The 26,145-nt window shown below is 45.5% G+C and overlaps 2 protein-coding genes across 2 annotated transcripts in view; both read left to right on the forward strand.

The window, feature by feature from the left end:
- LOC311513771 (olfactory receptor 51G2-like) overlaps nucleotides 1-26,145 on the forward strand; it is a gene marked incomplete at both ends in the record, with an annotated part of 350,119 nt that overhangs the window by 106,927 nt on the left and 217,047 nt on the right. The window lies entirely within an intron of this gene.
- LOC311513442 (olfactory receptor 52P1-like) lies at nucleotides 1,700-24,407 on the forward strand (the record flags this gene model as incomplete). Its single annotated transcript, XM_084615285.1, has 2 exons — nucleotides 1,700-1,826; nucleotides 23,578-24,407. 2 exons carry the CDS (start codon nucleotides 1,700-1,702, stop codon nucleotides 24,405-24,407), a joined length of 957 nt encoding a protein of 318 aa, XP_084471411.1.

Genomic DNA, 26,145 nt, shown 5'->3' on the forward strand with positions numbered 1-26,145 from the left:
AACACTCTAAGGCAGGTGTTTAATTCTTTCCGTATTCTTGTGGCTTGGCTATGAACCCTCCTTCTTGAACTGTGGACACCAAGAATGGATACAGGATTCCAGTACCAGGTGCATTGGCACCAGATACAAAGGCAAAATAATTTCTCTGTTACTACTTGAGATTCCCCCAGTTATCGCCCCAGGATCGCATTAGCTCTTTTGTCCACATGGTAACACTGGGAGTCTCATGTTTAGCTAATTATCCCTTCACACCCCCAAATCTTGTTCAGAGTCATTGCACTCCCCATGATAGAGACCAGCATCATTATGTCTCAGGCAAAGCTGGGTGCCAGCAAGAAAGTGTCTCACCAAAAGAAAGAGAGGAAGTAACAGAGGTGCTGGCCTGTAGCCCTAAATAGCAAGAACCTTGTGCTCTTTGTGTCCATCTGTTGAGCACAAAGTCATAGACCAGCAAGATATGACTGTTTCCATGAGAGGAACTTGACTCCTTTCTAACATAGGAATTGCATCATGGATCAGACCTACGGTCCATCAAGTCCAGTGTCTTCCGTCTGACAGTGATATTTCCCAGTGATGTAGAATAAGTTGTAAGAAACCCAGCAGTGGGCAGATGAGGGGATGACCTGGCCATCATGAGAGTGTCTCCCTAATGCCTAACAGCTAGAGATTGGCTTGTTCCCAGAAACACATTGGTGTATGGGCTTTCCAAAATATTTATTTTGCTGTAACTATTGTAACTGATCTCACTATCCATGTAAATGTCCAAACACTTCCTGATTTTTGCTTAGCTCATGGGCCCAGTTATGTCTTATGACAGTGAGTTCCTCAGTCTAATTAAGCATCAGGTGAAGAAAGCATTCTTTTTTTATCTGTTTTGGATTTGCCACGTTTCAGTTTAATTGAATGTCCTCTTTATCTTGTATTATCAGACAGGCAAAACACATTCTCAATCTACGCTCTACCAGTCATCCATCTGAAACCTCTCTACAAGTCAGTAATTTATAGACTTTTCTCATATTCCCTCTTATTCATCTCCTTTGTAAGGTAACAATCCCAGTCTCATCAATCTCCCTCTATATGAGAGTTTCCCCAGGCACTTGATCATTCTCATTGCCCTTCTGTGAATCCCTGTAGCTCTGCAATACCCTGTGAGAAGAGTGCCCAGTACTACACAGAAAAGTCCAGAAGAGGGTGAAACATCGACTGACCAATCTCCTGGCCCTGTATTTTCTGTATGATTTCCCATCCCACTCCTCCAGGATCCCAATGTTTTCCTTAGTTTCCTCTGTGCTTGCAGTGTGAGTAGGACTTCCCAAAGCTCTGTAATGTGACACCCAGATCCCTGTACTGAATTCATATAGACAAATTAGAACCTCATGAGATGTTTTAGAAGTACACATTTTCCCCTCCAATTCCCTCCATTTCTTGAAATCCAAGTTTATATGCCATCGTGCCACCCATTCACCTGGATTGGTTAGCTCCTTCTGAGGACTTCTCTGGACTTGAATATCACCTAAATAATCTGGTGCCATCTGTAAATGTCCCCACCTCACTGCTCACCGCTCCTTCTAGATTGTTAATAACTATAAAATATTTACTGTGCCATTTCTTATAAATTGTGTAAACCCCCTTGCTTTGCTTCTCTCCCTTCACAGGCACCTTGAGCATTTCTGAGCCCAATCGATGCATCAACTACCACATGGCAGCTTTCAACCTCACCCCATCTGACCCTTCACCATTTATCCTAATGGGCATCCCAGGCCTGGAAGCTGCTCACATCTGGATTTCCATTCCTTTCTCTACATTCTACATTATCGGCCTGTTTGGAAATTTCATGCTTCTCTTTGTTGTAGGCAAAGAGCAGATCCTGCACAAGCCGATGTACCTGCTGCTCTGTATGCTGGCAGTCACAGACATTGGCATGTCTACCTCCGTCATGCCAAAGGCACTGTGTATATTATGGTTTAATTTGAAAGGCGTTACTGTGGGTGGCTGCCTCACCCAGATGTTCTTCATTCACGCAGTTTCTGTTATGCAGTCAGCTGTCCTCGTGACAATGGCCTTCGATCGTTACGTTGCTATATGTAACCCTCTGAGATATGCCACGATCCTCACCAATGAACGAATAGCTAAGCTAGGGCTTGTGGGTTTGATAAGAGCTGTTTTCTTTATTCTTCCAATGCCCCTACTCGTGAGCAGGCTGCCATTCTGTGCCAACCGTACTATCCCCCACATGTATTGCGAGCACATGGCTGTAGCAAAGATGTCATGTGGGGACTTCACAGTCAACAGGATGTACGGCTTGGTGGTAGCATTTGTGGTCATTGGGTTAGACCTGACGCTTATTGCCCTGTCCTACAGTCTGATCCTCAGGGCTGTCCTCAGAATCTCCTCCAAGAAAGCCCACCAGAAAGCCCTTAACACCTGCACATCCCACATCTGTGTGATGCTGATGTCTTATACTTCCTGCCTCTTTACCTACCTGACACAGAGGTTTGGTCAGGGAATTGCTTCCCATGTGCATGTCACCTTTGCTAACTTCTATCTCCTTGTCCCTCCCATGCTCAACCCTATCATTTATGGAGTTAAAACCAAAGAGCTTCGTGATAAAGTGGGCAAATACCCCTGCAGAAGGTAATTGCTGGGGGCCACTGGCTTCAGGCTGTACCAAAAAGTGAAAGGACATTTCCTCATTAATCAAGGGTGCTCTGTCCCAGTTCTGCTGAGTTCAGCATTATGGAAGTTCAGCGTCTGAGAAGCTTCTCACGCTTAACATCACGAAGCCCTGCTCTCTCTGATGCCGAGTTCCCTCTCTCTGACCATCACCTGATTTCTTTTAGCAGCACCAATCAGCCCCCAATCCCACACACCCTGTCATTCGGCCTTTCTGTGACTATCAGACCACCAGAAGATACTCCACTTTTCTGACAGAAGGTGGGTTTACATTAGTTCCTGTGTGAACAGGGTTCTTAGTCAGTTCGACAAACTGAAGCTACACTTTTCCATAGCTAAAGACAAAGAAAGAAACTACAGTGCTGAACAGCGATCTGGTGAACTAAATTTACCTGATTTTTCTACTTTTAATTTTTAATATTTCAGTTTGAAAGTGCAAAGATAGTAAAGTTGCTGCAGGAATTGAGGCTAGAGCTTGTTGGTGAGAGTTGTGAAACTGTGTGTTTTTGAGAACCGGACTGATGTGTTAAACTATGATATCGCCTTTGTTTCAAGTTACTTACCACTTTGCACAGTTTCTTTCAGCTTGACCTTTCAAAGCACACCCCAACCATTCCCTTTGTCGAAGATATCAAGAGTAGTAAATTGTTGAAATTTCATGTTGGAGTTTGTGAAACAGGTGAAACAAGGATTATTACCAAACATCCAGGTGATAAAATCATTTCCAGAACTAAGTCCTTCTACTGCACTCAGCCCTGCACGAGCTTGATTGGCTAATATCTCATTTTTGCCATTGGCTTGTGAACACCTTGGAAAATTGGAGTAGCAGTGGAGAATTTTGCCAATGGGTCACTGGCCTCATACTCAGGACAACCAAATTGAGCAGTTTTGAGTTGAAGTTGTCAACACATGGATGCTGCTGGGGACAAAGACTTTATTGAACTTGGCTGTTTCCTCTTTTGTTGCTGTCTCTACCTTTTTGCAACATTGCAGTTCAAAGACTGTTTCTCAAATAAACTTGATAAAAACAAAACTGCACAATAAGATGCAGGAGAAATTTTTAGAAAACATTCTTCATGTTAGGGTGTATAAGCATTGACACAACTTCTCTTACGCACAGTTTGCACCAACAAAAGAAATAATTGAATGGTTTCTGCTGATGTATGACCAGCACCAGAAGCATTCTTTTTTCAACTAAGACAGCGAGGATGAAATGTTGCATTTCAGAGACTAACAGTAACATACTAATTCAACATAACATATGGAGATTGACTACCATCCTTGAATGCCATAGAAATAAATACCATAATAATTTCACTATAGTTTTTGTACTACATACATTTTAGTCTCTTTCTGGGTTGTTTTATCACCATCATTTTGTGATTTGTCTGAAAAAGTTACCAGTCCTCAATCAGGATACAAGTACCAGTGGGATGGGGTGGAGGGTTGAATTTGATTGTCATCTCATAGCTTTGTTCCTAAGGTGGACAAACTCCTTCTGTGCCTTGTAGTTTTTAAAGAAAATAAATATCTAATTTGTACTAGGTATTTAATGAAAATTTTCACTTGTTACTTGATGTATACACCAATGTGTTAATAAAAAATAAAAGGTTTGTTTAAAGAAGGATTGGGCTTCTTTTAGGTTAGATTTTAAGTGCTATTGGGCAATGAATGTAGCAGAAATTTGGCAACCCCAGACAAGAGGGTCCAGAAAAACAGCCCAGAAGGCAGAGCTGGGCCGGAGACATAGCAGCAGCACTGAGGAAGAAGGCAGAGGTGGGGAGCAGGAGCAGATCAGAGCCAGGAGCTGGGACAGTGTAGGAGCCAGGGCAAGACTATAGCAGGGAGCTGCAGGGCAAGACCCAGGATAATGGATGCCGACCGTGGCGGAAGTAACATGGCAGCCAAGAACAAATAACAGCTTGGAAGAGCAAGGTAAGGACATGTGCATTGGGTCCAGCAGAGGGAGATGTTGCTCGACAGGAGGGCTTTGAAGGCTGGACTCGGAAGGGACGACTTGAATCTGATGGAAGGGCAGATGATGGGGAGAAGGGTCCTGCCACCTAGAGGCTAAGAGAATGTGGCCACTGCCAGGATAGGTGCCTGACCTGTGGAGGCTGAAGTCTTGGGCAGCAGCACCAGATGAGAGAGGGTGATGGAGAAGGGACCAAGGTCCTCCCAGTTTTGAGAGTGGACGGGCCTGGGAAATCCATCATTCTCCCCAGGCCCACGCCTCTGCCCCTCCTCTTCACTCTGAGGTAATGCCCCCAGCCAGGCCAGAAGCTGGAGTTCAAGCTGGATAAGAGCAGCCCAGGAAGCTGAGGGGAGCTGCAGAGCCTCCACCTGCCTGGGGTGGGGGGAATCAAACCCTGGCCCATGTCCCTTCCCCCAGGACCCCACACAGAGGGCAAAGGGAGGGTCTTACAATGGCCCGGTTTCAGCTCTTGGGTGACTGAGGTCCCGCCCGCAGGCAAGACCAGAAGCTGGAGGTGGCTCAGTGTAAGCCATGAGGGCAGCAGTGGGGAGCCATGGACCCTCCATCTGCTCTGGATGGGGCTTTCCAGTGGGTGGAGACATGGTTGGAGGCTGCTTTTGGCCCACACCCCCACCCCAAGAGGCCCAAGGCTCTCTGACACTGCTCTGGCTTCCAACTTGGCCAGTGAGGGGTATTGGGTGGAAAAGGAGGGGCCATGGAGGTCCAAATTTTAAGTAATACTCCATCACCCCTGGGCCCGGGACATGTGAGAAATGGACTGTGAACTTTTTTTATGTCCCAGAGACGGCTATCTGTGGTGTCCTGGTGCCCATGAGTGGGTTAATCCTAAGAGGGAAGGCAGAGGAAGGGCTGCATAGGAAGAATGCCAAGAAAACAGAGAGGGCAAGTCCTGGGAGGCTAAGAGTAGACAGCCAAACTGTACATGGTCTAAGGGGGAGACCTGCAGTAGAGGGATGATTCCTGGCTCTGCTGCCACCGTGGAATGACTATCTTGAGCCCAGGAGGGCTGGAAGCCCCGCATCTTAGGGAGGGAGGAGCAGCTACAGAAAGTGGCATTCATGACAGGGAATATCCAGAGATGGGAGCATAGAATCATAGAATCATAGAATATCAGGGTTGGAAAAGACCTCAGGAGGTCATCTAGTCCAACCCCTTGCTCAAAGCAGGACCAGCCCCAACTAAATCATCCCAGCTAAGTCTTTCTCAAGCCAGGCCTTAAAAACGTGAAAAGATGGAGATTCCACCCCCTCCCTAGGTAATGCATTCCAGTGTGTCACCACCCTCCTAGTGAAACAGTGTCTTCTAATATCCTACCTAGACCTCCCCCACTGCAACTTGAGACCATTGCTCTTTGTTCTGTCATCTGCCATAACTGAGAACAGCCGAGCTCTGTCCTCTTTGGAACCCCCCTTCAGGTAGTTAAAGGCTACTGTAAAATCCCCCCTCAGTCTTTTCCTCTGCCAACTAAATAAGCCCTGTTCCCTCAGCCTCTCCTCATAAGTCATCTGCCCCATCAGCCTCCTCTTATGTCATTGTCATAAATATAAAGGGAAGGGTAAACCCCTTTAAAATCCCTCCTGGCCAGAGGAAAAATCCTCTCACCTGTAAAGGGTTAAGAAGCTAAAGGTTACCTCGCTGGCACCTGACCAAAATGACCAATGAGGAGACAAGATACTTTCAAAAGCTGGGAGGAGGGAGAAAATCAAAGGGTCTGTGTCTGTCTGTGTGATACTTTTGCCAGGGACAGAACCGGAATGGAGTCTAAGAACTCAGTAAGTAATTTAGCTAGGTATGTGTTAGATTATGATTTCTTTAAATGGCTGGGAAAATAGCTGTGCTGAATAGAATGAATATTTCTGTCTGTGTGTCTTTTTTGTAACTTCAGGTTTTGCCTAGAGGGATTCTCTATGTTTTGAATCTAATTACTCTGTAAGATATTCACCATCCTGATTTTACAGAGGTGATTCTTTTTTACTTCTATTAAAAATCTTCTTGTAAGGAAACTGAATGCTTTTTTCATTGTTCTAAGATCCAAGGGTTTGGGTCTGTGGTCACCTATGCAAATTGTTGAGGATTTTTACCAAACCTTCCCCAGGAAGTGGGGTGCAAGGGTTGGGAGGATTTTGGGGGGAAAGACGTGTCCAAACTACGTTTTTTCAGGAACCCAGATAAAGTTTGGTGGTGGCAGTGGAAGTCCAAGGGCAAAGGGTAAAATAGTTGGTACCTTGGGGAAGTTTTAACCTAAGCTGGTAAAAGTAAGCTTAGGAGGTTTTCCTGCAGGTCCTCACATCTGTACCCTAGAGTTCAGAGTGGGGAAGGAACCTTGATAGTCATATTCAGTAGCCCCTAATAATTTTCATTGCCCTCCTATGGTCTCCCTTCAATTTGTCCACATCCTTTCTGTAGTGGGGGGCCCAAAACTGGACACAATACTCCAGATGTGGCCTCAGGAGTACTGAATCGAGGGGAATAATTACTTCTCTTGATCTGCTGGCAATGCTCTTACTAATGCAGCCCAATGAGCAGTCAGTCTTCTGGGCAAGAAGGGAACACTGCTGACTCATATCCTGCTTCTTATCCACAGTAATCCCCATGTCCTTTTCTGCAGAAAAAGTCACCAGCTTGTAACAGTGAACAGAATACTTCCTTCCTAAGTACAGGACTCTAAAATTGTACTTGTTGAAACTCATCAGATCTCTTTTGGCTCAATCCTCCAATTTGTCTGGCTCACTCTGGACCCTACCCCTACCCTCCAGCGTATCTACCTTTCCCGCCACCTTAGTGTCATCTGAGAACTTGCTCAGGGTACTATCCATCCCATCATCCAGTACATTAAGAAAGATGATGAACAAAAATGGCCCCAGCACAGACCCCTGGGGCACTGCGCTTGATAGTGGCTACCAACTAGACATCAACCCATTCATCACTCCCTGTTGAGCCTGACAATCTAGCCAGCTTTCTATCCACCTTATAGTCCATTCATCCAATCTGTATCTTTTTAACTTGCTGGCAAGTTTACTATGGGAGACAGTAACAAAAGCTTTGCTAAAGTCTAGATATATCATGTCCACCACTTTTCACATATCCACTGGGCCAGTTATCTCATCATAAAAAGAAAAGGAGTACTAGTGGCACCTTAGAGACTAACCAATTTATTTGAGCATAAGCTTTCGTGAGCTACAGCTCACTTCATCTGATGCATTCAGTGGAAACTACAGTGAGGAGATTTGCATACACACAGAACATGAAAAAAGTGGGTGTTATCATACACATTGTAAGGAGAGTGATCACTTAAGATGGGCTATTACCAGCAGGAGAGCAGGGCGTGGGGGGCATTCTATCTGCTACCCAAGATCCATAAACCTGGAAATCCTGGATGCCCTATCATCTCAGGCATTGGCACCCTGACAGCAGGATTGTCTGGCTATGTAGACTCCCTCCTCAGGCCCTACGCTACCAGCACTCCCAGCTATCTTTAAGACACCACTGACTTCCTGAGGAAACTACAATCCATCGGTGATCTTCCTGAAAACACCATCCTGACCACTATGAATGTAGAAGCCCTCTACACCAACATACCACACAAAGATGGACTACAAGCCATAAGGAACAGTATCCCCGATAATGTCACGGCAAACCTGGTGGCTGAACTTTGTGACTTTGTCCTCACCCATAACTATTTCACATTTGGGGACAATGTATACCTTCAAATCAGCGGCACTGCTATGGGTATCCACATGGCCCCACAGTATGCCAACATTTTTATGGCTGACTTAGAACAACGCTTCCTCAGCTCTCGTCCCCTAATGCCCCTACTCTACTTGCACTATATTGATGACATCTTCATCATCTGGACCCATGGAAAAGAAGCCCTTGAGGAATTCCACCATGATTTCAACAATTTCTATCTAACCATCAACCTCAACCTGGACCAGTCCACACAAGAGATCCACTTCCTGGACACTACGGTGCTAATAAGCAATGGACACATAAACACCACCCTATACCAGAAACCTACTGACCGCTATTCCTACCTACATGCTTCCAGCTTTCACCCAGACCACACTACATGATCCATCCATCTACAGCCAAGCTCTATGATACAACCGCATTTGCTCCAATCCCTCAGACAGAGACAAACATCTACAAGATCTCTATCAAGCATCGTTACAATTACAATACCCACCTGCTGAAGTGAAGAAACAAATTGGCAGAGCCAGAAGAGTAACCAGAAGTCACCTACTACAGGACAGGCCGAACAAAGAAAATAACAGAACACCACTAGCCATCACCTTCAGCCCCCAACTAAAACCTCTCCAAGGCATTATCAAGGATCTACAACCTATCCTGAAGGACGAGCCTTCACTCTCACAAATCTTGGGAGACAGGCCAGTCCTTGCCTACAGACAGCCCCCCAACCTGTAGCAAATACTCACTAGCAATCACACACCACACAACAGAACCACTAACCCAGGAACTTATCCTTGCAACAAAGCCTGTTGCCAACTGTGCCCACATATCTATTCAGGGGACACAATCATAGGGCCTAATAACATCAGCCACACTATCAGAGGCTCGTTCACCTGCACATCTACCAATGTGATATATGCCATCATGTGCCAGCAATGCCCCTCTGCCATGTACATTGGTCAAACTGGACAGTCTCTACGTAAAAGAATAAATGGACACAAATCAGATGTCAAGAATTATAACATTCATAAACCAGTCGGAGAACACTTCAATCTCTCTGGTCACGCAACTACAGACCTAAAGGTCATAATATTACAACAAAAAGACTTAAAAAACAGACTCCAACGAGAGACTGCTGAATTGGAATTAATTTGGAAACTGGATACAATTAACTTAGGCTTGAATAGAGACTGGGAGTGGATGTGTCATTACACAAAGTAAAACTATTTCCCCATGTTTATTTCCCACCCCCCACCGCTCCTCAGATTTTCCTGTTAACTACTGACAATGGCCCACCTTGATTATCACTACAAAAGGTTTACTCCCCCTCCCCCACCCCGCTCTTCTGCTGGTAATATCTCATCTTAAGTGATCAGTCTCCTTACAATGTGTATGATAACACCCATTTTTTCATGTGCTGTCTGTATATAAATCTCCTCACTGTATTTTCCTCTAAATGCATCCGATGAAGTGAGCTGCAGCTCACGAAAGCTTATGCTCAAATAAATTGGTTAGTCTCTAAGGTGCCAGTAGTACTCCTTTTCTTTTTGCGAATACAGACTAACATGGCTGCTACTCTGAAACTTATCTCATCATAGAAATGAATCAGGTTGGTCAGGCAAGACTTGCCCTTGATGATTCCATATTCACTGCTCCTGATCACCTTCCTCTCCTCCAAGTGCTGCCAAATGGATTCATTGAGAACCTGCTCCATGATTTTTCCAGGGACTGAGTTGAGGCTGACAGGTCTGTAGTTTCCAGGATTCTCCTTAATTACTTTTTTAAAAGATTGGCAAGATATTTGCCTTTTTCCAGTTGTCTGGAACCTCCCCTGATCGTTCTGAATTTTCAAAGATAATGGCCAATGGCTCTGTAATCACATCAGCCAACTCCCTCAGCACCCTTGGATACATTAGATCCAGACTCATATACTTGTACATGTCCAGCTTTTCTAAATGGTCCTTAGCCTGTTCTTTCACCCCTCAGGGCTGCTCACCTCCTTGCCATACTGTGCTGCCCAGTGCAGCAGTCTGGGAGCTGACCTTGCCTGTGAAGACTGAAGCAAAGAAAGCATTGAGTACTTCAGCTTTTTCCATATCACCTGTCACTAGGTTGCCTCTCCCATTGAGTAAGGGTCCCACACTTTCCTTGACCACCTTCTTGCTGCCAACATACCTGTAGAAACCCCTCTTGTTACCCTTCACATCCCCTGGAAGCTGCAACTCCAATTGTGGTTTGGCCTTTCTGATTACACCCGTGCATGTTTGAGCAATATTTTTATACTCCTCCCTAATCATCTGTCCAAGTTCCCACTTTTTGTAAACTTCCTTTTTATGTTTAAACTCATCAAAGATTCCTGTTTTAGCCAAGCTGCTTGAATATTTGTTATTTTTTCTGCACATTGGGGTGGTTTGTTCCTGCACCCTTAATAAGGCTTCTTTAAAATACAGCCAGCTCTCTTGGACTCCTTTCCTATTCATATGAGCTTCCCAGGGTGTCCTGCCCATCAGTTCCCCAAGGCAGTCAAAATCTGCTTTTCTGAAGTCCAGGATTCATATTTCGCTACTCTCATTTCTTCCTTTTGTCAGGATTCTGAACTCAACCATCTCATGGTCACTGCTGCCCAGGTTGACATCCACTTCTACTTCCCCTACCAATTCTTCCCTGTTTGTGAGCAGTAGGTCAAGAGGAGCATGGCTCCTAGATGGTTCCTCCAGCACTTGCACCATAAAGTCATCCTCAGCAGTGTCCAAATACTTCCTGGATTGTCTCTGTATTTCTGTATTGCTCTCCCAGCAGCTGTCAGGGTAATTGAAGCCATGAGAACCAGAGCCTGTGATCTGGAAATGACGATTAGTTGTCCGAAGAAAGCCTCGTCCACCTCATCCTCCTGGTCTGGTGGTTTATAGCAGACGCCCACCATGACGCTCACCTTTGTTGCTCTCGCCTCTAAATTTAAGCCAAAGACTCTCAACTGGCTTTTCTACAGTTTCATACTGGAACTCTGAGCAATCATAACACTCCCTTACATACAGTGCAACTCCTCCACCTTTGCTCCCCTGCCTGTCCTTCCAGAACAGTTTATACCCATCCATGACAGTGCTCCAATCATGTGAGCTACCCTACCAAGTCTCTGTTTTTCCAATTACAGCATAGTTCCTTGACTGTGCCAAGGGTTCTTATTCTTCCTGCTTGTTTCCCAGGCTTCTTGCATTTGTTTAGAGGCACCTAAGATAACTGGTCGATTGCCCTACTTTCTCAATATGAATCAGCAATTCCTGTTGCACCCTCCTCCTTGTGTATCCTCCCAGTGCCCCAATTCCCCATTTACCTCTGAGCTTAGCTCACCATCCCCTGTCAAACCTAGTTTAAAGCCCTCCTCATTAGAAGAAAAAGAGTACTTTTGGCACTTTAGAGACTAACAAATCTAAGGTGCCACAAGTACTCCTTTTCTTTTTGTAAATACAGACTAACACGGCTGCTACTCTAACTCCTCACTAGGTGAACAAACCTGCCTGTGAAGATGCTCTTCCCTTTCTTTGTTAGGTGGATCCCATCTCTTCCTAGCAATCCTACTTCCTGGAACAGCATCCCATGGTCAAAGAATCCAAAGCCCTCTCTCCGACACCACCTGCATAACCACACATTTACCTCCACCATTTGATGGTCCTTACCTGGGCCTTTTCCTTTAACAGGGAGGATGGACGAGAATATGACTTGTGACTCAAACTCCTTTATCCTTCTTCCCAGACCATATAGTCTGCAGTGACCTACTCAAGGTCACTCTTGGAAGTATCATTGGTGCCCACGTGGATAAGTAGGAATGGGTAAATCTCCGAGGGCTTGATCAGTCTTGGCAGACACTCCGTCACATCAGCACCCAGCCAGAATGGGGTGGAAAGGCCCAGAGTTAACGATGGCCAGTGGCATCCCATCCCCTCTGCATCTGGCACGCACATCAATGTGGCCATGGCCAGAGCCCACACCACCCCCTGGGACTAGGAATCTGCTGATCCAGCTTGCCTCAGTGGTTGGGTCACATCCAGCCCTGGGCAGCAGCCTCTGTGTGATGGCCACATACACCCCCTACTCAGAGATTGGGAAAGAACGTGAACCCACTGAGGAGACACAAGAGATCCTAATGGATAATCAAAGGCTTGCCTAACCCTTGCACTGGGTCTGTGGTGGGGATTAGTGGGATCATGCTGACAGCTCTGGGAAAGTGATGACTGAGGTAAGTTCCTCCCTACCATTAAAGCATTCAGGGAGTTGTACTGAGGTAGTTGCTGGGCTGGGGGTCACTGTCCACAGAGGGACTGGCTGGGTCTTTGCTTCTTCACGTTTTTCACCAATGATGTAGAAAACTTTTTTTTTTGCCCAGACTTTGATCTCCGGAGGCTGAATGAAGAAAATCACTGCAGTCCTGGGCCCTTCTTAGGCTGAGTCACAGGAAAACCTTTGTAGTATAAGGAAAAGTCATAGTACAAGATCAGAATAGGAAACCTGCCAAGGGGAGCTCAGTTCAGAGTCACCATCACCCACTTGTCTCTGGCAGAAGTCCCTCGATAACCATTTCTGTGCAGGAAGGGCAAAATCCCAAATGCAGAAAAGGGACAGAAACATCACTGGACTGTGTCCTATATTGCGGCCTGGTCCACACTGGGGGGTGGTGGTGAGCTAAGTCGGTCTAAGTTACACAACTTCAGCTATGAAAATAGCACAGCTGAAGTTGACGTACTTACCATGGTGTCTTCAGTGTGGTAGGTCGACCGCTGCCGCTCCCCCATCGATTCTGCTCTGGTGGAATACCGGAGTCGATGGGAGAGCGCTCGGTGGTCTATTTATCGTGTCTTCACTAGACCTGGTCAGGGGCCCCATTTCACATTTTGAGGCGTGGGGGGGGCAACTTGAATCATGATTCCAGGGGCTACTTGGGCACCTGAAATCTCAAATTAGCTGACAGGAGCACTAATTCCTATATAAAGAAAAGTAAATAAATATTAGACTCACTCAGCTCTAATATTAACATGTTCCATTATCTTCTGGTAAGTCCCTTAAGTCAAGGGACACGGGTTAGGTTTCATATTTTAATGTATATTTCAACTTTATTACTAATTCTTGAAGACGACAATTGAAACACTTGTAGAAAAACCTAGGTTGCTTTCTATCACTTTTTTTTTGTCATTCTCCAAGCTTGGTGTAGATCATCTAACTTTTGGAAACACGCTACTAGGGCAAGGCCCCATGAGTTGGTACTGTTAGGGCACTACACATAGTAAACTGGAAACTGACTTTAAACAGAAGTGAAACTGACCCTTTCAAATCACTTTCACGGTATTGCCAACCCCAGACCTTCAAAAATCAGGAATCAGGCTCACCAAAAATCATGAGATTAGGTAAAAATAATAGCTTTGGTGTTCTTTTTATTTGTCGCCTGCTTTTTAAGCCTTGAAAGTGTGCTGGGGTCACATTTTGAATCTTTTTCCCCACAGCCACAAGGGCTAGAAACGTCATTTTTCTTTAAGACCTCCATGACCTCAGACCAGTGCCTTAGTAACAGAATTTTGAAGGATTTTAGGCATCCAAAGATGCAGCTAGGCATCTAGTGGGGTTTACAAAGCATCCAACCATCTAGACAGTTTTGAAAATCGCACTAGGTGCCTAAATGACTTGAAAATCTGGCTGCTAGTCTCTCGGTGCCTCAGTGCCCCACCTGTACAATGGGGATAACAGCACTGATCTACCTCACCAAGGGGCTGTGAGGGGAACTCGGTTAGACACTGTCAGGTGCTCAGATACTATGGTGATAGGGACACATATGTACCACAGGTAAAGTGGGAATTTCTCTATACCACTGATAGCCCTTCCCTCGGTTTTGGCCCCTTCTTTTCACCTATATCCCTCATGTCTCCCTCTTTTCTAAATGTAATCTTGGCTCAGAGGCCTTGGCTGTATTTCTTCTTTTGACTCCACAGCATAATCTCATCAACATCCCACACCTCCTGCAGGGAGATTCCTGTTTTACAGGCTCACTTAAGGACTTCCAGATCCTTATTTTAATTCCCAGCACTTTCTTACCTTAATCACTGTGCCTCTGTTTGTAAACAAAACACTGAGTCCCTGATCCAGGGACACAAGCTGGGTGAAGCACCTTTATGAAGAACTCACATTCCACACTAATGCTGTGGAATTAAGAACTCCACCTAGGAGCACACCTCTTGTACGAAATGGGGAAGGGGCAGGAGTTCACCCATTCCCTTGTTCCCCAAATGTCACCTCCGGTCTAGGCGTCAGAGAATCCACATGGAAGAGTGAGAATCATAGAATCATAGAATATCAAGGTTGGAAGGGACCTCAGGAGGTCATCCAGTCCAAAACCCTGCTCAAAGCAGGACCAATCCCCAACTAAATCATCCCAGCAAGGGCTTTGTCAAGCCTGACCTTAAAAACCTCTAAAGAAGGAGATTCCACCACCTCCCTAGGTAACACATTCCAGTGTTTCACCACCCTCCTAGTGAAAAAGTTTTTCCTAATATCCAACCTAAACCTCCCCCACTGCAACTTGAGACCATTACTCCTTGTTCTGTCATCTGGTGCCACTGAGAACAGTCTAGATCCATCCTCTTTGAACCCCCTTTCAGGTAGTTGAAAGCAGCTATCGAATCCCCCCTCATTCTTCTCTTCCACAGACTAAACAATCCCAGTTCCCTCAGCCTCTCCTCATAAGTCATGTGTTCCAGCCCCCTAATCATTTTTCTTGCTCTCTGCTGGACTCTTTCTAATTTTTCCACCTCCTTCTTGTAGTGTGGGGCCCAAACCTGGACACAGTACTCCAAATGAGGCCTCACTAATGTCGAATAGAGGGGAACGATCACGTCCCTCGATCTGCTGGCAATGCTCCTACTTATACATCCCAAAATGCCATTGGCCTTCTTGGCAACAAGGGCACACTGTTGACGCATATCCAGCTTCTTGTCCACTGTAAACCCCAGGTCCTTTTCTGCAGTACTGATGACTAGCCATTCAGTCCCTAGTCTGTAGCAGTGCATGGGATTCTTCCATCCTAAATTCAGGACCCTGCACTTGTCCTTCTTGAACCTCATCAGATTTCTTTTGGCCCAATCCCCTAATTTGTCGAGGTCCCTCTGTATCCTATCCCTACCCTCCAGCATATCTACCTCTCCTCCCACTTTAGTGTCATCTGCAAACTTGCTGAGGGTGCAATCCATTCCATCCTCCAGATCATTAATGAAGATATTGAACAAAACCAGCCCCAGGACCCACTCTTGGGGCACTCCCCTTGATACCAGCTTCCAACTAGATATGGAGCCATTGATCACTATCTGTTGAGCTCAATGTCTGTTGATCCCGATGATCTAGCCAGCTTTCTGTCCACCTTATACTCCATTCATCCAGCCCATACTTCTTCAACTTGCTGGCAAGAATACTGTGGGAGACTGTATCAAAAGCTTTGCTAAAGTCAAGGAATAACACATCTACTGCTTTCCCCTCATCCACAGAGCTGGTTATCTCGTCATAGAAGGCAATTAGATTAGTCAGGCATGACTTGCCCTTGGTGAATCCATGCTGACTGTTCCTGATCACTTTCCTCTCCTCAAAGTGCTTCAAAATTGATTCCTTGAGAACTTGCTCCATGATTTTTCCAGAAGAAGTAACTGTGGGTCTTTCAGTTTGAGATGAAAGGACCTAGGCGAGTTGTGTTTGGTCAGATTGTGTCACCGAGCGGGGTGTGGCTGGATCGCAAGGGACCCCAGCCTTGTGATCCGAAGGTCCCTGGTTGCAAGAAAAGAGCTATGATTACGCTAAGCCATACAGAGCACGTGTTTACTATTTGGTATGTATGCTACAGTATCACTTAGTAAGTGACGTCTTTTTTATGGAGCGGGTCTCCTAGTCTCTTACCAAAAGCCACTTGGTGCAGAACCCCACCCTTACCAGCAGGGTAACGCCATGAAGTCACAAGACCTCATCAGATTCTCCCTGGCACTGGCCAAAACAGCCAGCAATCGACCCAGGAGGACGAAACTCCACAAGGAGTTGCCCTGCGACTGAGGGGGTCTGTTTCTGTTCCTTAGCTGTCCTACACACCTGGGCAGCGTTCCTCTGGGAAGCCTCAGTGACTCCTTGGACTCCTTTTTCGGTACAGCCGGCACGTTCCACGAATGCCCCCATGCTGCTCCAGAGCTTAAGCCTTTCACACACCTGCCCATTTCCGTTTCCCCATTTTGTCCCTGTCAAGGCTGTTTCCCCACTTGGACAATTCGAGTGCAGAAGGTGGGGGCCTGCAAAAGACCTTAAAAGTTCTTGCTGCCTATGGGTGGCATTAAAACTCCCCAAGGTTACAGATTCCCTGGCCTTGGACTATTATTGCTGCCACCACCCAAATGCTAAAACCTCCTTGAAAACCCAGGATGGCACACTTGGGAATTCCTTCCTGTGAGGTGCCCTCAAGCTCCCTGGAGAGAGCTTGAAAAAAAATCCACTGAGAAGTATGGAACTTTATTTCCTCTCAGTAATTTGGCTGAGCGGTCTTAGGCATGTGCGTGCAGAATCTCCACCTTCTGGGACACAGGAATCAGATCAAGTTCTTAAAAGAGTGATTTTTATTAAACAAAATAAAACAGATCTGGCAAAACATTGCTTGGTTGCTAGGTGTCATAGAACAATTGAAAAAAATTTTAAAAACACAGAGAACTGCTTCCCTGGGATTCAGCTTGTAAAGTAACAGTACAAGGGGGAAGTTACACGTGCTCAGCAGAGAGACCCAACAAACCCAAAATAAAGAAATAACCTGATCGTGTCTGAATAAACATTCCCTCTTCTACTCACATATCTGTAGTTCAAGATTTCGCCATTTCCTCGGCATGGATGTGACTGGATTCTCCATGCCTGGCTGTTGGCTTGCTTCATCTCCTTCCGGCAGCCTTGCCTCCCCAACACAACAGGAACAACAGGAAAAGAAAGGGCTGTGGCTGCCAATTCAAAATCAATGCTTTGTTTTCATTGGCTCTCCTGGCCTCCTGCCAACTCACTTTCTGCTTCCCTAAGCATTCCTGTGAGTCTGGGACTCTACAATTTTAACCCTTACAGGCAAGGCAATTAATAGGTAGGTCTAAAGAATGAACAATGACTGAGAAAGATTCTAACTAACTGAATGGCTGGAAAATCCAGAAAAATGGTGTTCCCTCCACCCCCAATCACCAATCCCAAATAGTAGGTTCCCACAGCCAGGCAGTTAGCGCCCAGAGGGCTCTGCCCACCTCTCTGGGATTTCAAGTGGCCCAGAAAATCCCCTGAGGAGAAGTTTCTAGCTGCACAGATTTCCATATTGACACTGCCAAACTTGTTACAAAAAGTCTCGAAAGATGTGAGGCCACCGAGCAGACCGACACCACCGAGCAGAATGACATGTAACAAGACCTGGAAATGTTGCTACTAACAGTCTTCACAGCAGGTACATTTAAAGACTTCAGGGATTTGTGTCTGAGAGAGCAATTCACACCCAGCATTCCACAATCAAACAACACAGACACAAACCGTTCCACCAAGGGCTGCTAAACAAGACCATGGCCATCAGGATGGGGTCAATGTTCCTTCTAACCTGCAGGCCTGCACAACGGTCTACCAAGCGCCACACTCCTGATTCCTGCAGCCACGCCCATCCTCAGTGATGGCAACTTGTGTTTACCTTGGTAGATTTAGTCAGAGAAAGGGAGAGGGTGAAAGGAAAACCCTCTAACACCCAGTGTCTGCTGTTTGTACTTGGGTGGCTTAAGTAAGCCCTCGGGTAGCTCAGTTTGGGTGTGTGGTGCATTCTGCTGTTGTGCTGGGTGATAACAGGGCCTGGAGAGGCTGAATCACCAGCAAAGCAGTATGGAAAAGGGCCAGCCCACCTGGGTCATTAGAGAGGAATAGCAGTTTCCAGGGCTCCCAGACTGTACCCTGGGGCTGACAACCCATCACACTCATCCCTTCTGGAGCCCAAATTAGGCCCCCAGGCACCTGTGACTCAAGCATGGAGCAGGGACTGTATCCAGAACAAAAGATCGATATATGGCAGTTGTTTGGTTCCTTTACCCCTGTGTTCTCACTCCAGCAGGGCATAACAATGTAAAACACCACAGTGAGTGGAGAAGAACCATTGAACTAGTTCTCACACAGGATTGCACAACCTCTTTTCTGCATCGATGTCTGAAAGATCAATAGAATATTGAAATTTGATGATTACCTGATGCAGAGGGGAGATGGAATATTAGAACAGTTTGATCTTCCAGGTATATAGCCACTTCAGACCTCACAAAGGGATATTAGCAAATACCTTTGATTCCAGTATCCTGGTTGAAGAAAGCGTTTTCCACGCTCTATGACTTTCATTAATTAAGGATGACTTCATTTGGCCTTCACAGAGTGGCATTGACTTTTCAGAGGCTAATGCGCTGTATATTACAACTGCATGGGCGGTATGCTGTGGTACACTGCTATGATCAATTGAAAATGGTTTTTGGTTCTGTATCTTGTAGCCACACATACTGCAGACAGCAGTGCATTACACACAGTAAAGAAAAAACATTGTTAATTGCAAGGCTGAACAACAGAATGCAAGACTCAAATTGCCCTGACAATCTGAGCCCCGGGTATCGGGGAATCATTTCTTCACTCCCGGGGGAGGCTCTCAAGCTGAAGTTCTCCAGGGTCTGTTTCTGCTCATCCCACTTGCTCACAGAGCCAATGGGATTTTCCAGGAGTCCTGGCCAACCTGAGAGTCTGCAGGGACTGTACAGGTGAATCATAAAGATCACTCCCCAGCACGTCGAATGTCAGACTTGTGAGATTCATTCGCTGATTCTCAGGGCTCTGCTTTGCTGTTGCCCTAAGGAGATTTCTTCCCTCTGCTGAGTAGGATTATGGTGAGTTGCCTGTTTCTGCACTAAAGTTAGTGCTATGGGATCAGGAAGGGTTCCAGGGTACAAGTCAAGAACCATTTGGGCAGGAATTCAGCAGCACGGTGACTTGAACAGTTTAGTATTGTTAGAAACACCCAGGGATTTACCCAATAAAATTGAAACTACAAATGTACTGGAAATAGTTTAGACAAATATTTGTTTTTAAGATCAGTTCTTTGCCTCTTACTGTCCCCCTCTATCTGTCTCAGTAGTTTCCTTTTTTGGGCAGTGTGATTTTTCTATGGTTCACTCAATTTTTCCAATTCATCGACTTCACCGACCTGTTAGGAAGTGCAGCCAAAGCCTCTGCAGTGGGTTTCTGTGTTACCAGGTGTTCACAACAAGAATGGGCCGCACACTGGCCAGATTCTGCTCTCGCATTTGACCTTCACTGGGTTGCTCCAGATTGATGCTGTCCTCCCTGAGAGCCAAATGAGGGCCCACTTGCTTTGGAATCCCCATCTTTCATGCCCGGTCTCAGAATGCCACGTAAACTGGGGGTTTCCTTTAGACTCCTTCAGCGCCCTTACAGAAGAGTGTTCTCAGTAGCAGGACCTGAAGCCGTGATTTTTGAAGATTGTAGCTGAAAGTTAAAAACTCAGGATGAATCTGGTCCCATTATCAATGGCAGAGCTCTGAAAACAGCCAGGAGTTCACCCTAAATCCACATGTAGGATCTTAAATAAATAGCCTGATGGTACACTGGTCATTAGTCTTCAGTGACTTCAACTGGAGTAGTCCTGAGCCCTCTAAGGAAGAGTGAGCTCATTTGAACCAAAATGAACTGAGAGAAAAGTTACTGAAATCTCAAACTCACAGGCTCAGAGATTCAGAACTATTAGGATAATTTTTTTCAAGGAGAGAGAGGAGACTGCTCTCTCTGTCCCCCAGCATCTCTGGCTCTGGAGTGGTTCAGAAGCACTAAAAGGCGGTAAAAATAAAAGAGGCATAATGAGGCCTCCGGGGGGAAGGGAGGGGTGTCTCACACTGGAATGTAATGTGGACCACACTGTAGTAGATTGCCTCTGACAATCCCTTATCCTGTGAGCAGCCCCACTACAGTGTCGTTACAGTGGCAATTGCCAACACGGAAGGGATGTCTGTGTTTCTAACGGGCTGCAATAAGTTAAAGCTTTGTGTCATTTTGAGGAAGAGTTACTTTTAGTCTCCTCATCCTCTCTTCCTCCCATCGGGTCTGTCTCTCTCTCTCCTTCCAGGACAGGCTGAGCTGTTGCTGCAGGGGTTCCCTTCAGCCCCAAGAAAGGCTGTTCAGTCTGATCCCCCCTTTTTCCCGGTGCAGGCAGACACTGAGTTTAACCTGGTCTGAGGAGGGATTTCTGTGAGCTGTTGCTGTGGGGTCTGGCACCTGAGTGAGGGGTATCGCTGTGTGACAGGAATGGAAGTTGGGCAGGGTGGGGACCTGCCCTGGCAAGCCACAGAACTGAAGACTGGGTGTCACAACCTTTACTCAGTTTTCAATCCAACTTCTTGTTATGTAACTTCAGGCATTTCGCCAGTGGAAAGAACCACTGATGTTTGTGTGACACTGCATCCCATGTAGGTACTTGCAGACTGTTATCAAGTCAGCCCTTCACCATCTTTTTTAAACTACACAGATTGAGATCTTTGAGTCTATCACTATAAAGCAGGTTTTCTGCTCTTTTATTAATTCTTGTGATTGTTCTCTGAACTCTCTTCAGTGTATTATGATACAGCATGGCGAGAGGCCAGCAGGATAGTGTTAGAAGGGAGCCTTATTCCCTGTAGAGGGAATAAAGTTTACTCTAGACCAGTTAAAGCACCTGAAGCCAGTCACATGATAAAAAACCCCTGCTTCAATCAGACAAGAGGAGGAGTTGAAGCACAGTGGATTGGTGTTGGAGCAGAGAGCAGTGTGGAGGAGTTGAAGCAGAGTGGATTGGTGTTGGAGCAGAGAGCAGTTTGGAGGGAAGCAGAGGAGAGTTTGGAGAAGTGCTGCGGTGGGCTAAGAAGAATAAGAGCCTAGATAAAGGGACACCTGGTTTGTACAGAGGGAGGGCAAGGAGCCCCACAACCTGAAGGGCAGGAGGGGGAAGTAGCCCAGGGGAAGGAACCGCTACTTCTAGTGGTTTACCGCTATCCCTAGGGCCCCTGGGCTGGGACCCGGAGTAGAGGGCAGGCCCGGGTCCCTCCCTCTCCACTCCCCTCCTCTAGGACACTAGTGGGGCAGTTAATACCCTAGTTCAGGGGCAAGAAACAGTGCCCTGAACCCCCCACCCCCGCAAGAAGAGGAAAATGTGAGACTCATCATAGTAGTGCTGGCAATTTGCAACAGTATCGACATCCATCTTCAACGATGGACACCAGAACTGGACAGAGGATTCCAGCAGCTGTTGCTCCAGTGCCAAATATACATGTAAAAAACTTCTCTACCTCTCCTTCAGTCAGATTTCCCTGGATATCATCTCAGGCTCTTTGGCCACATGGTCACACTGGGAGCTCGTGTTTAGCTAATTACCCCTTCATGCCCCCAAATCTAGTTCAGAGTCATTGCACTTCCCACAATATCCCCCCATCGAGTGAGGATTGGCTACATTCTTTGTTTCTATATGTAGATATCCAGCATTAGAACACATACTGGTTGCTTCGACCCAGTTTGCCAATCAACCCAGATTGCTCTGAGTCAGTGACCTGTCCTCTTCATTATTTACCATCCCCTACTTTTTGTGTCATCTGCAAACTTCATCAATATTCAGGCATAAGAAGGTAAGCACCAGAGTTGCTGACACATGTCTCTGCTTACACTAGCCAATTAACGCCTGTAACCCACCAGAAATTGTCTCACCAAAGAAACAAGTTGGAAGGGAGCCAAGTTGCTGACCTATAGCCCGAAATACCACAACACTTGTGCCCCTAGTACCCATTCTCTTGAGTACACAATTATAGCCCAGCATGATTATGCCTGTTTCCATGAGGGAAACTTGGCTCCCTTCCAACACAAGAACTGCATTATGGATCAGACCTATGGTACATCTAGTCTAGTGTCCTCTTTCCGACAGTGAGAGTCCCAGGTGCTTCAGTACAAGGTGTAACAACCTAGGAGTGAGTGGATGGGGGGTTGACCTGACCATCATGAGGTTGTCACCCTAATGCCTAACAGCAAGAGATTGGCTTGTGCCCTGAAACACATTGGCATATAGGCTTTCCTAAATATTTATTTTGCTGTAACTATTGTAACTGGATAGTCTCACTATCCATGTAAATGTCCGAACACTGACTGATCCTTGCTTAGCTCATGGACCCAATTATGTCTTGTGACAATGAGTTCCTCAGTTTAATTAGGGATCAAGTGAAGAAAGCATTCTTTTTTTATGTGTTTTGAATTTGCCACATTTCAGTGTAATTGAATGTCCTCTTGATCTTTTGTTGGAGAGTAGATAGAGCATGTGTTCTCGCTCTCTCCTTCCAGTCCGTATTTTACAGACTTTTCTCATATCTCCTCTTATTTCTCATATCTCCTCCTTTGTAAGGTAACAATCCCAGGCTTTTCAACCTCTCTCCTTGATCATTCCCTGAACCCCTCTAGTTCTGCAATATCCTGTGTGAGAAGGGTGACCAGTGCTACACAGAGGAGTCCAGAGGAGAGTGAAACATTGTCTGACTGATCTCAATACATTGTATTTTCTGTATGATTCCCCATCCCACTCCTTCTGGGTTCCAATGTTTTGCTTAGTTTCTGTCCCTGCTTGCACTGTGAGGAGGGTTTCCCAGAGCTGTGTAGCATGATGCCCAGCTCCCTGTCCTGAGTTCATACCGTTAAATTACAACCTTGTTAGGTGTTTGAGGAGTTCAAGCTTTTCCCTCCAATGTGAATACATGTTTCAGTTATTAACATTGAAGGTAATGTGCCATTCACCTGGCTTGGTTAGCTCCCTCTGAGGACTTCTCCGGACTTGACTATGACCTAAATAATTTGGTGCCATCTGCAATAGTTGCCACCTCGCTGTTCACCCCCATTCTAGATTGTTAATAACTATGAAATGTATTTTTTTATAATTGTTATAGAGTGTGTAAGCCCCTCACTATGTTTCTGTCCCTTCACAGGAACCTTGAGCATTTCTGAACCTGATTGACATATTGACAACCTTATGGCAGATTTCAATCGCACACCCTCTGACCCTTCAACATTCATCCTAATGGGCATCTCTGGGCTAGAAGCTGCTCACATCTGGATTTCCATCCCATTCTCTATGTTCTACATTATTGGCCTGTTAGGAAATTTCATGCTTCTGTTTGTGGTAGGCAAGGAGCAGACCCTCCACAAGCCGATGTACCTGCTGCTCTGCATGCTGGCGCTCACAGACATCTGCATATCTACCTCCGTCATGCCAAATGCACTGTGTATATTTTGGTTTAATTTGAAAGGTATTACTGTGCATGGCTGCCTCACCCAGATGTTCTTCCTTCACTCAGTTTCTATTATTCAGTCAGCTGTCCTCGTGACAATGGCCTTTGATCGCTATGTTGCCATATGTAACCCTCTGAGATACGCCACCATCCTCACCAATGCACGAATAGCTAAGCTAGGGCTAGTGGGTTTGATAAGAGCTGTTCTCTTCATTCTGCCCCTGCCCCTGCTCCTGAGTAGGCAGCCATTCTGTGACAACCACATTATCCCCCACACGTATTGTGAGCACATGGCTGTGGTGAAGATGTCATGTGGGGAAACCACAGTCAATAAGATGTATGGCTTGGTGATAGCATTTGTAGTCTTAGGGTTAGATCTTATGCTCATTGCCCTGTCCTATGGTCTGATCATCAGGGCTGTCCTCAGAATCTCCTCCAAGAAAGCCCACCAGAAAGCCCTTAACACGTGCACAGCCCACATCTGTGTGATGCTAATGTCTTATCCTCCCTTCTTCTTTTCCAGTCTGACACATAGGTTCGGTCAGGGCATCGCTCCCCACATTCATATTATCTTAGCCAACCTCTATTTCCTCCTCCCCACCATGCTCAACCCTGTCATCTACGGCGTCAAAAACAAAGAGCTTCGTGAGAAAGTGGTCAAATGCACTTGCAGAATGTGCTTTCTCAGGGGCCACTGACTTTAAAACTTTCTGACTAGAGGGGGAAAGGATATCTCCTTGTTAATCATGGGTGCTCTCTTCTAGTTAGGCTAAACTCACCATTGTGGAAGTTCATAGTCTGAGAAATTCCTCACACCTAATGACTTATCACTCCATCATCAACCAGTGCTCTCTCCATTGCTGAGTTCCCTCTCTGACCATCACCTGACCTCTTTCAGCATCACCCATCAGCCCCAACCCCTGTCACTTGGCCTTTCCATGACTTTCAGACCACCAGAAGATAATGCAGCTTTCTGGCGTAAGGTGGCTTTGCATTAATACCTGTGTGTAGAGGATTCTTGATCAGTTTGACAGACTGAATCTATGCTTCTACATAGCCAAAGACAAAGAAAGAAACAACAATGCTGAACTTCTTTTTCATATGTTCAGAGATCTGGTGAGTAAAATTTACCTGATTTTCCTATGTCCAGTGATTCGGGAAGCCTGTAGGATAAACCAAATATTTCAACTGGAAAGTGATAATACAGGAAAGCTGCTGCAGGAATTGAAGACATTCTTCTAGAGCTTATTGGTTAGATTTGTGAAACTGTGTATTTTTGAGAACGGGACTACTGTATTAAACTACAACCAAAACCATTGAGCTGCTCTCAGGTTGGAACTTTCAAAACAGACACTAACAGTTCACACTGTCGAAGATGTCAAAATAGGTGTCGAGATTTCATGTTGGAGTTTTTGAAACAGATGAAACAGAGATTGCCACCAAATGTTGAGGTGATTGAATCACTTGCAGTATTAAGTCCTTCTACTGCGCTCAGCTCTGCATGAGCTAGGTTGGCTGATATCTCATTTTTGCCATTGGTTTGTGGAGAGCTTGGACAGTTGGAGCAGCAGTGGAGAGTTTTGCTGATGGTTCACTGGCCTCATGCTCAGGAAAACCAAGTTGAGCAGTTTGGGGTTGAAGTTCTCGAAAACACGGATTCAGCTGAGGACAAAGACTTTAGTGAACTTGGCTTGTTTGCTCTTTCATTACTGTTGTTACCTTTTAGCAATGCTGCAGTTGAATGATTGTTTTTTTTCTCAGATGAACTTGATATAAACAAAATTGTGCAAGAAGATGCAAGAGGAACTTATAGAAAACATTCTTATTAGGGCACATATGCAATGACACAAAATCTGTTGTGAACAGTTTGCACCAAAGAAAGAAATAATTGCAGTGGTCACTGCTGATGTATGAGCAGTAGGAGGAGCATTCTACTCCCAATGAAGACAGCGAGGATGAAATGTTGCCATTTAGAGATTAACAGCAACAAGCTAATTCAACTCAAAATATGGACGTTGATTACCATCATTGAATGCCATTAGAAAAAAACATAACATAATAATGTGATTTTTTGTTTTTAGACTACATAAGTCTTGGGCTACTTTTGGATTATTTTTAATACAGTCATTTTTTTTAAACACCTGTCAACCCTCAATTGGGATACTAGTACCAGCACTGGGGGGTTGATTTTGTTTGTCATCTCATAGCTTTGTTGCTAAGGTGCATCAACTCCTGCTGGGGCTTGTAGCTTTTTAAAAAGACATCAAATCTGTACTAGATATCTAATGAAATCTTCCATTTCTTTCTTGATGTATAGGCCAATGTGTTGATTAAAAAATACCCCTTTGCTTCAAGAAATAGAGCTAATTTTGGGTTAGTTTTTAAATGACTTTGGGCTAATAATGCAGCAGAAATCTGGCAGTCTTTCAAGCTGAG

Source organism: Lepidochelys olivacea (assembly GCF_965140295.1).
Source record: "Lepidochelys olivacea isolate rLepOli2 genome assembly, chromosome: 1".
In the NCBI taxonomy this organism is placed as follows: Eukaryota; Metazoa; Chordata; order Testudines; family Cheloniidae; genus Lepidochelys; species Lepidochelys olivacea.